At 45.0% G+C, this 12677-nt stretch overlaps 1 protein-coding gene across 1 annotated transcript; it reads left to right on the forward strand.

The window, feature by feature from the left end:
- The first annotated feature begins 1486 nt into the window (after positions 1-1486).
- TSEN15 (tRNA splicing endonuclease subunit 15) lies at positions 1487-11293 on the forward strand. The gene is made up of 4 exons (XM_032958992.2): positions 1487-1975; positions 3327-3408; positions 4675-4810; positions 8575-11293. The coding sequence occupies exons 1-4, from the start codon at positions 1907-1909 to the stop codon at positions 8765-8767; spliced, it is 480 nt and encodes a 159-aa protein (XP_032814883.2). The 5' UTR covers positions 1487-1906; the 3' UTR covers positions 8768-11293.
- Positions 11294-12677: the final 1384 nt, after the last annotated feature.

Below are 12677 nucleotides of genomic sequence, written 5' to 3' on the forward strand. Positions count from 1 at the left end.
TGAAAAATGTGATACTCCGACTGATGCTCCTGTTGTGGAGTGACTCATGCAGCCAGCTGTGGCTATGAATGTGGCTCTAGGGTTTGGTGTTACATGTTATTTATGTAGTTTATTGTAAAAAATTCGGTCACAGTCCCTGTGATCACTGCTACATTGCATTTATGGCTGTATTTTGGTGATTTCGAAAACGTTTTTTGGTTTGGCCATGTTGTAGCACGGAGTTAGACTGATGGCCTTAATCTTAGTCGTCTTGTGGTTTTTGTTGTTGTTTGACTTGCATCCTACTGGGATTTTTGCACACAGCGTTGGTGTACGGTGCTATTTCAGGAATATTTTGCTGGGTTTTTCTCCTGTATTTTCTGTTTGCACAGTCACATAGTCACTTTAAGATGTTTTCTTGTTCGTGTTTTTGTTTTTTGTTTGTTGTGGTTGCACCCGATTCAAGAGCCGAATGGCTCACAGGGCTATACCAAAATAAATGAAAACTTTGAAACTATGGTGACGTCACGTATGTAGAAATACAATAACATTATATTAAAACAAATAAAAAGCTTTAATACTTTATTATGGTGACGTTACCGTCACAACGTGGCGACCGGCGAGTCTTGGACGGCTTCACGAGACTTTCGTGACCCACTCCCGCCACTAGAGGCCGCTGCATTAAATATAATACAAAGAAATTTTAGAACCCCTCACACTCGAATTACAGGATTAGAATTGCGAAGTTTATTTCGAATATGTTCTTTGTAACGCGACCGGAGAGAGAATATTTTGCTGGGTTTTTTTTCCTGGATTTTTCTGTTGCGCGTAGTCACTTTAAGATGTTTTCTTGTTCATGTTTTTGTTTGTTGCGGTTGCACCCGAGTCAATAGCCGCATGGCTCACAGGGCTTTACCTTATAAATTCAGCCAGCTATGGCTCTAGGGTTTAGTGTTACATGTTATTTATGTAGTTTATTGTAAAAAAAAAATTCGGTCACAGTCCCTATGATCACTGTTACATTGCAATTATGGCTTTATTTTTTGGTGATTTCGAAAACGTTTTTTGGTTTGGACATATTCTTGGTTCTTTCGGTAAAGTCACGTAGAAGGGAAACATTAAAATAATGTTTGTTTTGTTGTAGTACGGAGTTAGACTGACGGCCTTAATCTAAGTTGTCTTGTGGTTGTTGTTGTTTGACTTGCATCCCACTAAAATTTTTGCACACAGCGTTGGTGGTGTACGGTGCTTTTTCAGGAATATTTAGCTGGGTTTTTTCATGGATTTTCTGTTTGCACAGTCACATAGTCACTTTAAGATGTTTTTCTTGTTCGTGTTTTTGTTTGTTGTGGTTGCACCCAATTCAAGAGCCGAATGGCTCACAGGGCTATACCAAATAAACTGAAACTGAAAAAAAAACTGATTACGTCACGCCGCCCCTCTTTTCGCTGTGACGTCATAGGTAACCGATGCGCTCGCGCGTGACGTCTTCGCGCCACCGCCGCGTGGGCGATGACGTCATTCTCCGTTCGCGGCATGTGACGTCACGCCGTCGCGAGAGCACGCGCGTGAACGCTGTTGTCGTCCACGTGACCCGCGGGTGATCAGAATTGTGATGGTAGCAAGTGGTCGGAGTGTACTAAATATATATTTTAAATAGAACGTTGAATATCGTAGAACTGTTATAGCGCTTGGGAAAACGTAACTTCTAGCACATCGCGCGTGTGTGGAGTCCCCAGGGGGGGGGGGGGCGTGGCTGCAGCCTGACGGAGCGAGTGGGTAAGCGAGCGGGCCCCCCCAAACCACCAGGCCACAAACAACAACAACAACAACCACCCAACCACGCCGACTGGGTTGGAGGAAGAGGAGACCCACGGTCGTCGTGTTAAACATTCGCAACTCGAAGACCGCTGCTAACCGAGTGGTGATGTCGGTGAACGTGACGACGCCTCCAGCTGCCCGGGGGGGCACTTTGTGGATCCTGAACCATCCCAAGGTGCGCTCGCGCGCCGCACCTGTGCCGCGGATGAGAACGGGGTCAGGGTGTATTCTAAGTGAATGGCTGTAATACAGGGGGATGTTGTTGTTGGTTAGATCGCGCAGATATATAAATGTGTCGTTAAACCCGCCATACCCGACACAGCCAATTAGTAAGGGGGTTGTCACGTAAACGGAACGTGGCCAATTCGTTACTTAGTACACCGGTTGTGTGTTGGGAGAGTAAAGCCACAACATTTACTATCGGAGTACGACGTTTTTATGGATGATGTTGGTCGCGAAAGCCTACGTGTTAAATTTAATTTCTGGAGTTACGATGGGTTGAGTGATTACCTGAAGTGACTCGATGGTTGAATGATTAGAAGTGAATGAATGGATGGATCGAGTGAGTGTAATTTTATTAATGTGTTGAATGATTATAAGTGAATGAATAGATCGAGTGATTGTAATTTAATTAATGTGTTGAATGATTATAAGTGACTGCATGGTTGAATGATTAGAAGTGAATGAATGTATCGAGTGATTGCAATTTAATGAATGGGTTGAATGGTTAGAAGTAGCTGCATGATTGAATAATTATAAGTGAATGAATGGATGGAATGATTGCAATTTAATGAATGGGTTGAATGATTAGAAGTGACTATTGTGGCTGTCGTGAACAATTGAGTGACAATGAATGGGGCGAGTGGTTGGAATTGACTGAATAAATTGGTTGATTACATGATAGATGAATGTGAGTCGTAAAAAGTGATTGGGTTGAGTGTAAGTAAATGAATGGGTTGAAATGCCACTGTAATAGTCGCATTGATAGATGAGAACTTACAGAATTAGTGGGTTATTTTTTCACAGAATATCCTTATTGATTATAAGTTAATGGATGAATAGGTTCGCTAATCCAAAGTGAGCAGACTAGTGTTTCACAATAAGTGAATGACCTGATTGACAGTGATTGAAAGGTTGAGTCACGAGTAGTGAAAGAGATTATAAATTAATGAACAAGGTTTTTATTAATGAATGGAATGCATTCATTGGTGGACTTTGATGGGTTTTGATCGATGGAAAGCCGGTTTGCATACCTGTCACCCCCTTATCAGTGGCTGCCTTATAACAGACCAATTCAGACCCTTAAAAATCTCAACGTTTATCCTACAAAGTCCCATCACAAGGGAGAAACACAAACACATAGACAAACAAAAATCCCTGTATTGAAACGGCTGTATGAACCTGAAAACTTTATTTCCCTGTACAAGAATACGGATAAACCGTATGGGTTCACAGCTATAAATTGAGCACACTACCACTGCGGGTGATAAATTCATGTCAACTTCATTGCCTCTCTGTGTCTGCAGTACAAGGAGCTCCTGGACTTGAAGGTGGCCGAGGACAGCGAGGCATTCACGACGCTTGTCGTTTACCTTGACCTACTGGAAGGTGACTCGATCAACCAGATAGCACGGAATACGTGTGATTAGTGCATTAGCTGTGGTGCAAAAGCACAACAAACAAAAGCCTGAAATAGGAACATTATAGAATGGGCAACATTTCGGGTAATGGCCTTCCTTCATAGCGGGGAGATGGAGAGTGCCAGATAGATTGAAGAGTCGTCGGAGACTGCACAATACAAAATATGTGGCCCTGTTAGATATGTTTGTAGAATGTTTCTTGATGAACATTCTAGGGACAAAAGCTGTTGTTGCCCTTTGCATCATCTTTGGATTCGTTCGCATGTAGACAAATTATGTTGCCTTGTCGAGTTCCCATGTTTATCTGGGTTGACACCCCCTTTTGGCTGGTAATTTGAGCGCCGCCATATGAGCATTACTTGGTAGGAAGTCAGCAGTGATTCTTACATGGATAAGCTGGCCCCTGCCTTGGAAATGATGACTTTCCACAAAGTGATGCTCATCAGAGAGATTGCCTGGTAAAGATGAGCACTGCTTGTTGATGACCTAATCGCCTCGCGTGTGCCCTATCTCATCAGATCTCAGAAGCTAAGCAAAAATCGAGGCTGGTTAGTACTCGGATAGGAGACGATTCGGGGTTATCAGATGTGGTACCAGGGGAAGATATTTGATTGTTATCCCCTCATAGAAATGGGGGGGGGGGGTACCCATACTCCTATATCCTTCCTTATGCCAAACACTTATCGTAGGTATATATTAAACATCTCAATGTGGGAACTTCTTAGAAAGAAGTATTCATACTGGGTGAGAACTTCCTCAGTAAAGGGCATCATTATTATGTTTGTAGTCAATTCATCACACTTTTCAGCACGTGAGGACACCTACTTCATGAGGCCAGGATGTATGCATGTTGAACTTCTTTCGCACTGTACGTAGCCAACCGTGCTAATCGGAGGTGCGGGGAACGGACAACAAACTAAACGCAAAAATCAGTTCTAAAGAAATTAGTTTCAATCTAGATGATTTTATAGTGCATAGCTCCAGTGGATGCCTAATATCAGAAAGGAAGACCGTTCCAGACGGCCACAGAAGCGAATCTGAAAGCACGTGATCCCCCAAGCCGCTTCTGCGATGATGACCGGAGTTTGCGTGATGGTTTACACCCCTTGAGACGCGTGGTGAGGTTGACAGCTACGGGTGGCCAGGATGAGACACGTGGTGAGGTTTACAGCTACAAGTAGCCAGGATGAGACACGTGGTGAGGTTTACAGCTACGGGCGGCACGTGTTTGCAGTGCGCTGCTGGACGGAGGTGAACACGGCAGCGTCGCGCGAGCTCGGCCTGCTGTACGTGACGGGCCGCCCCGCGGAGGGAAAGCCGCTCACCGTGGTGCTGCCCGTGTCCTCCCAGGCCTCTGTCAGCCACTGCCGGCAAGTCACAGACGCCTAACACACAAAAAGACAAAGATCCTCCATATAGCCAGAAGTGACTGTTGTGGCAAATGCTGTTAGCGAGCACCCACTACTTAAATATTTAGGGTATTTATTCAGCGAGAAGGGTGGAACGGTGGCGCCGTTGTTTGCGCACCGTGCTATGAGTTTGATTCCTGGTCACAACTAACATCAGTGGTGAGTGCTATCTGAACCAGATCCTGAAGGAGAGGCCTTAATACAGCAGTGGATTGACAAAGCGCTATAAATTATTATTCGTTATTGTCAGCAAAGTGTACAATACAGAGGGATGTGAGAAGGAAATTGAAAGACTTAATGTGTGAGCAGGGCAGGCATTTCAAATAAACTACACGAACCACTTTGGTGAAATAGAGGCATGAATAATGTCCATCTTACTGTATGGATCAGAAAGTTGGATTTTAACAAAGCAACTCGGAAAGACACGTCCGGGTCGTTGAATACAGGTCCATGTGGAGGATGCTAGGAATATCAAGGAACGATAGGCTAAGAAACTTGGAAGTTTGTCAGAAAGCCTTAGGAGACGTAGCCAAGCTGGGTGGGACTCGTGTTTACGGTTATGGAGAGCAGTTTACCAAGTCGGGCAAATACGTTGATTACCTAAAGGAGGGTGACCAAAGGGAAGACGAAAAGTCAGATGGTGGGATACTGTAATGAGCAGACCTTGAAGGATCGGTGTCAAATACACAACATCGACATAATTCCGCGGAAGGAAGAGAGTGAAGGTGAGGTGTGGTGGCATCGGCAACATTCGCCAGTGTGGCCTCTTGACCATGACTGTGATTAACACCAACACAGCACACAAAAGGGAGCTGTGTGGCCAGGACAACATTCAGCTGTTTTTGTCTCCCCATTGCCATTTGCAGATCTCGCCAGATACCCATTTGAGGCCGAGTTGACTTAGGCGAGGCTCAAGGTGTTCAGATACTGCTTGCCACTGATTTTATCCATAGGCAGGAATTGAGCCTATGTTGCTGGGTTTGTAATGTGGTCAATCTTTGTGCCCGTGTGCTCTAGACTACTTGCTCCTGTATTCTGTGCACACGTTGTAAAGCACTGGCATTCCCTTCTGCACGAGACCACTGGATAATGCGTCACAAGGTTGCATTTTAAGGCACAAAAATTAACGCACCTCATGTTCATATTTAATGTAATTTGGGCTGGATCAAGGAAACAGTATGGTGCAAATAGACACATTTCTCACAAGGTTGGGCCATTCCGTGCATGTCTCGGAACCATGATTAGACGTATATTGGAGCTAAAGTGGAAGTGATTGTAACAACCATACGTGTGCAGCGCGATTCAATAATTCAACTATTCATGCAATTCTGTTAATAGTCGTGATTTGGGGTCGCATTTCAAGATTAAGTTCTTTTTTTCGTCTCAATTTTTACTGCCTCGTTGGTATCGTTGCTCGTTCCTTCTGCTGTTGTCAGTCTTGTTCCTTCCACTAGCCTGAATGTAGCATTACCATATAAATTACATACAATCTACGTAAATAATCTATTCTTACTCATACTCTTTGGTTCTTTGGGTAAAGTCACGTAGGTATAAAAATCAAATAAAAAATAATATATCACGACGTTTCGATCGCAACACAAGCGGTCGTCCTCAGGCGGAAAAAATAATCCAGCAGTGGAACTGCTGAACCAGCGGGAGAGCTGTTACAACAAGAGGTTATATACGTGGCGATGGGCAAGCAAGCGGGGTCTGAGCTGGAAAGGAATTCCATCCCCGGACGCAAGCACGTCAGTTGTGTTAATGGGGGAGATTATGGAGAGAGATTAGCATAAAATGAGCTTCTGTCGCCGCATAAGAGTATCATCCCCGCATATGCGCACAACAGCAGTGTTAATGTGGGATTAGCACTATGTTGATGGGAGAGATTAAGCAGAGAGTTTAGGGGGATTAGCAAGTTAATGTCACGTCTATGTGTAACACAAGCTGCGGCGCTGCCAACTGCGCTGTGAGGCAAGCGCGTCCACGCAAGGGAAACACCGCAACGGTGGTCGCGCCAGTGAGACACAAAGCCCATCACACAGCCAGAACCATCGGTACATCGAGGCTAAGGGAGCAGAGGTGGCCATGTTCGTGAGACCCCAGCTCGTTAATGCAGAGGTACCTGACAGGGCAATGCAACTCAGACAGTCGGCAGGGAAGAATGGAAGCACCACAGCCAGTTACGACTTTGCTTGGTTAATCACGTCCTTCCAATGATTGCTCTGCTTATACCCATCTTCTCGGTTGAAATTGTCTCTGTGTATATATCTGGATGGCTTCATGGACAAATCTTTGATAGTAGCCCGAAGGTTTGTAGAGTACCTTGGTTGGGGCTACAGCTTTGCGGATTGTGCGGTCTGAGTATCCATTCATCTTGAAGGCTTGGTGTACGTGCTCCACTTCACTGGCTTGGTGGCGCTGGTCGGAGATGCAGCGGGCCCCATGGTCTAGTGTTTTGATGAGGGAGTTCTTCTGGGCCGGATGGTGGTGGGAGTCAGGCTTGTCCTGTCCCCTTAGGAATCCGTGTGGGTGGTTTTCCTGTAGACGGAATGTCCCAACGAGCCATCAGGCCTCTTCTCGATCAAAACATCCAGGAATGATAGCTTGCCATAATTTTCCACTTCCATGGTGAATTTGATGGATGGGTGTATGGAATTAATTTGGTTGAAAAAATGGTTCAGTGCTGACTGGCCATGTGGCCAGATGACAAAAGTGTAATCTACGTATCTCTTCCACAGGGAAGGACGTATGGTGGATGTCAGGATGGCATCTGTTTCAAATTTCTCCATGAAAACATTCGCTACCACTGGTGATAAGGGAGAACCCATAGGGGTACCTTCATTTTATTTTGTAGAATGTACCATTCCAGATGAAGTAAGTGTTGGTAAGGCAGTGCCTCACCAAAGTTGGTATATCAGAATTCAGTCCCTGTTGGACTAAGTCTTCAATTATTGCTATGGTGTCAAGTACAGAGAAACAACATCGAAGCTGACAAGCAAATTATCTGGAGACAGTGAAATGTCCTTGATTAGAGAAACCAAGTGAGCTGAATTAAGTACTGCTGAGGTGGTCTTGCCCGTGAATGGAAGCAGGTACTCAGACAGAAATCGGGCCAGTTTGTAGGTAGGTGAGTTGATGGTGGAAACGATAGAACGGAGTGGAGTACCTTCTTTATGGATTTTGGGAAGACCATAAAATCTGGGTGGTCTAGCAGCCGAAGGTTTTAGAGAGAGCTGCTTGTTCGTTTCGATTAGATAAGTCGAATTAGTGATGATATTGTTGGTTTTTGTAGCCAGGCGGTTGGTAGGATCTTTGTTGATTGTGGTATAACTGCCATAATTAAGAAGGTCCTGGATTTTGTTGTTGTATGTGGTTCTATCCATGATGACCGTGGCATTGCCCTTGTCGGCTGAAAGGATGACATTGTCACCAAAGAGTATGGATTCCTGCGGTCTCGAAAGCTTCAAATCAATATATTCTTACTTGCATGTTTACATGCTTGTACCCAGAGCGTGATAGACGAAACAATTAAGTGTTTTTAAATGCCTAGAGGTAAGTCAAAGGTAACGGTGCAGCCCTGAAATTGCTTGCTCAAGCCACCGCTGGTGGTCACGCCACCGTGAGAGTTTGCGCACGGGAGCCTCTCCGGGGGGACATTTGGCCTTTTCATCCACGCTCGAGGCGAGGCATACGACACCAATTCATGGACACTGCTGCCGCTGCAGGATTCACGAGATCATGAAGCACACGTGCGTGGGCACGGAGCCGGCGAGCGTCACGCTGGCCATCGCGGAGAGCGATTCCACGGTGGTTTACTACCGGCTGACGGACGGCCTCGTCACGCCGGAGCCCCCCGACTGCGTCGAGGACGTGGACAACAAGCAGTGGAGGCGGCGCCGACGACGCCAGCTGCGCTGAGGCACAAGCCTAGAGCGTCGCCCTCGCACGGACAACGCCGTGGTGGGGGGCGGGGGGCGGGGGGGGGGCGGATCCGCGCGACCCGGTGTGACGCGCGCAGCGACCCGATTTGGCGCCGACGTGGATGCGGCGATGGCGGGTCGGAACGGTCGCCAGATCTGAGCGACCCGCATCCAAGGAGGCTCGACGGAAGCTCAGCGCAGCGCTTTGGGAGAGAGAGTACGTGACGGCAAGCAAAATTGGACCTGCATTAAAGAGGCGTAAAACCTCCGCGTGCCACCGCACAAAGGGATGAGCCATGCTTCGGGATTTTAAGAGCAGAACAGAGGCAGAGGGTTTCACTGTGGTCTCGCGGGTACTGAGGAGGCAAGGGTAAATAATAGACTCGTAAGGATTCAACGATTGAAATCAGTTTCTCATGCTCGCGATGCAGTCGTCAAAAATGGAGCATCGAGGAATCGACTATGATTTGTAAGCATGATGCTAATGTACTTTTAGGTTCGAAGAAACGGAACATAAACGATCAAGAAATACGGTGCGAATGAGACATTACTAACAGGTCAAATTAAGGAATCAATTCGTGGTCCCACATTTTGAGGGTTTAGTCTCCAGGAGGGAGAAGTGAATCGTTGGATGCTCAGTAAATTGCACTGACTGGCCCACTATTGCTTTTGAATTCTGCTGATATCCTGTCACGTTTTAATCCACTACCACATCAACTTATTCCCCCAAAAAACACTTCCTAGAGAATACTGAACATCAAATTGTTGATTTAAAGCTTTCGTGACTGCAGGGATTCATATTCTTGGTTCTTTCGGTAAAGTCACGTAGAAGGGAAATAATAAAATAGTAATATTGTTTAATATTTTGATTATTTTATTATTTCCCTTCTACGTGACTTTACCGAAAGAACCAAGAATATCAAATTTTTGATGGTCAATTTTTCAATAATGTTACGCTGTTTAACTATGAAGTACATTTTGTTTTACGCAACTGTACAACTTTATTCAATATTTTATTGTTTCCCTTCAACGTGACTTTACCGAAAGAGCTAAGAATATGAATTACTGCAGTCACGAAAGCTTTAAATCAAGATTTAACTTTATTCAACTTTCATGTTCTAATTGTTTCATGTTTAAGCACTGAAGATGCTTGACAAATGTTTACGATAAACTCAGTTCTGTTACTCATCGCATTGCCTCCTGTTGACACTAAATGGTGTTACACTTTAGATTTTACTTGTGAAGATAGAAGTAACAAGCTGGGAAGATAGTAATTTCAAGGAGCCTAATGCATGCATATTCACTATGCTTGCGGGGCAGAATAACATTACTTTTAAGACTAATATTTTTTCTTGAAAGTTTCTTGTTGCCAATCGTGTCCAAAAACTATTGTAGATCTGGGCTTTTTGTATTGGTAAGCTGTGGCGAGTTTCGTAGTGAAAACATGTTACCTAACAGATGGATAGGCATCATTATGCAGGGTGTCTATAGAGGTATCATCCATTATTAAAGAATGTTAATTCGCACTTTAATTTCGGTCGATAAAACTGTACAGGCACTTGGTAGTATGACAACTTTATAAGTCTAATCGCTCTAAACCTTCGCAAATCTTTCACGGCATTGGCAACACATCACACCGAGATTTGGGAGTCCCCGGGTGTTTGGCAACACCTCAGCTGTGATTGTTTTGAATGCCTCTGTTTGGAATCAACTTGTCAAAGCGCCTGCACATGGCGAGTGTACGTTTTGAGATGCGTTACGTGACCTGTGGTGCAATCCATACCAAATTCCAGTTAAGGTCTTTGAATCGACTTGTGTGGACTAGGCGCTATGGCTGTGGTCCAACACGTTGAACAGCCTCCCCAGACGTGGATGGCTTGCGAACTAACGTGCGCGATTCCAAATAAACGTGCCAAACATTTTAAAATCTACGATTGCCGGCATAAAATGCTCTGCAATACTGTAGGGTTTTTTTTCCCCCAGTCTTAAGAAATATTATTGTAACGAAGACACGACTTTAAAATATCGCTTACACAATCTTGCTTTATATAGTAATATAAGGATGCTCTTGGTGGTTTGCTGACATCTAGTGGTAAAAAAACCCGTGTGTTAGTGTATCGATCAAACTGATGTCAATTCTTGTTTAATAATAGAGGGCACCTTTATGGACACCTAATACTTTTGCTGACCTTACCAATTGGCAGTCTCGCAGCTCCTTCACAATGTACAGTTTAAAAATGACGTTTTTAAAAAACAAATTAATTTGGTACTGGCGAATTTGAGATTCGAGTGTTTTTTTTGACAACTGTTGTGCATACGATGGGTCCCCTTGTTTAAGAGACCACAAGGGCAATCGGTGGGCGTGAGCCCTGACTCACCGTGGAAGAAAACCACAGTGCTTCGGCCGTGTTCCATGACACGGCATGGACTGGACCGGCCTGAGAGAGGCTGTTGTACGGTCTGCAGATAACAGCGGATCTTCTTTCGTATGAATTAATAACAGCAGATTAAAGATGTAATTGTAGATTTGTTATCCGCTCAATTGTCTGTTCATAAGCAGTGGTTCTCCTCCATTCCTCCTGTGAAGGAGTGATTACGATGTGGTCCATGGTTTGGAATTCGTGGACGCACTCGCAGGCCGCCGAATCTTTGATGTGCCATTTGTGGCATCAAGGTGGGCGCATCGGCCATGCCCGGTCCCGATTCGGTTGATGGTCGATCATCGGCGGCGTGGAAGGTTGAATCGCAACTCGCCCTGGTTCCCCACGGCCGCGTACAAAGAGCTCAATTCAAGTGTTACCTGGCTCCACCTTGTGGCAGTATCCGCAACGTCGACACGCAAAGTACCGACAAGGAAACTTGCGCAACCTGCAAGTAGCCGTCATCTTGACAGATTCAATCAGTATCATCTTGTTAAAACATAACTTTTCCCTTGAACGCTTTACATTTGACCTAATTTATGGACGGTTATTTTGCAGGTCCTGTTTATATCCAGTTTTGTGTATAAGGTTCATGTTTAAACTGTGACAAAAAATACCCATCTAAAAAAAACGCTAAAACTAGTCACGTTATCACAATGTTAGCGTCTCAACCGTTGTAGGAAGAATTCAGCAATGGGCTGCCGATATCATCCCATGCAGAATTTATTTCCTTCCATTGGAGCGATTAGAGAACTAAAATATTCCACTCGACTCCACGCAACATGCAAATCGAGTTCAGTGATGCTCCATAGCTCACTTATTTATTTGAAGTTCACTTATTGAAACTTTGCAGGCCAACACGAGAAGACAAAAACACATGACCTCAGACCGATAAGGCTGAGGTTTTTCTTTATAATTTAAACATTTTTATGAAGACGCCCTGCATAGTTCAATAATACCTAAATCTAAACAGATCTGCAGTGAAGAGTAAACCTGCGTAAACAAACATCAATTGAATTGGGGAAGCTTGGCTTCTCAAACCAATTTAAAAACTCACGATATTCATCCTCGGCCACTTGTTGCCCTTTATCTAAAAGGTGACGACAAAAACCGGCGCGAAACTCAAGCTGCGACAACAGCAGCTCACGCTATGGAGCATCACGGAATTAATGCGCGCACAAGCACGTCTCGTTGGACGCGAAGAACACACGGGCCCCAAGCCAACAGAGCAACACCGCTTCGCATGAATATCTTGGCCACTGTTAAGCATAACGGCGGCGATTGAGTTCGAAACAGCTCCCGGCTAAGTGCCGTGGTTCGTCATTGTCGATTCATTGTTCACGACGCTTTTGCCAGGACAATGTCAAGATGAAGCCAAGGCGGCGCACCGAGATCACCTCTGCGTGCAATGGCATCTCTGCAAATACCTTTTGTGGCGAAGCGGAATTGTGACGCTACGATACCCAGCGGCTGCGTGTCATGTAAATT

Source organism: Petromyzon marinus, chromosome 22 (genome assembly GCF_048934315.1).
Source record: "Petromyzon marinus isolate PM22_M1 ecotype Great Lakes invasive population chromosome 22, UKy_Petmar_22M1.pri1.0, whole genome shotgun sequence".
NCBI lineage: Eukaryota > Metazoa > Chordata > Hyperoartia > Petromyzontiformes > Petromyzontidae > Petromyzon > Petromyzon marinus.

Excerpts from the sequence above, each read along its gene's own strand:
- TSEN15 (XM_032958992.2), top strand. The coding sequence starts at position 1,907 with ATGTCGGTGAACGTGACGACGCCTCCAGCTGCCCGGGGGGGCACTTTG. Across the intron at positions 1,976-3,326 it reads GGATCCTGAACCATCCCAAG|TACAAGGAGCTCCTGGACTT; the intron begins GTGCGCTCGCGC and ends CTGTGTCTGCAG. Across the intron at positions 4,811-8,574 it reads GCCTCTGTCAGCCACTGCCG|GATTCACGAGATCATGAAGC; the intron begins GCAAGTCACAGA and ends CTGCCGCTGCAG.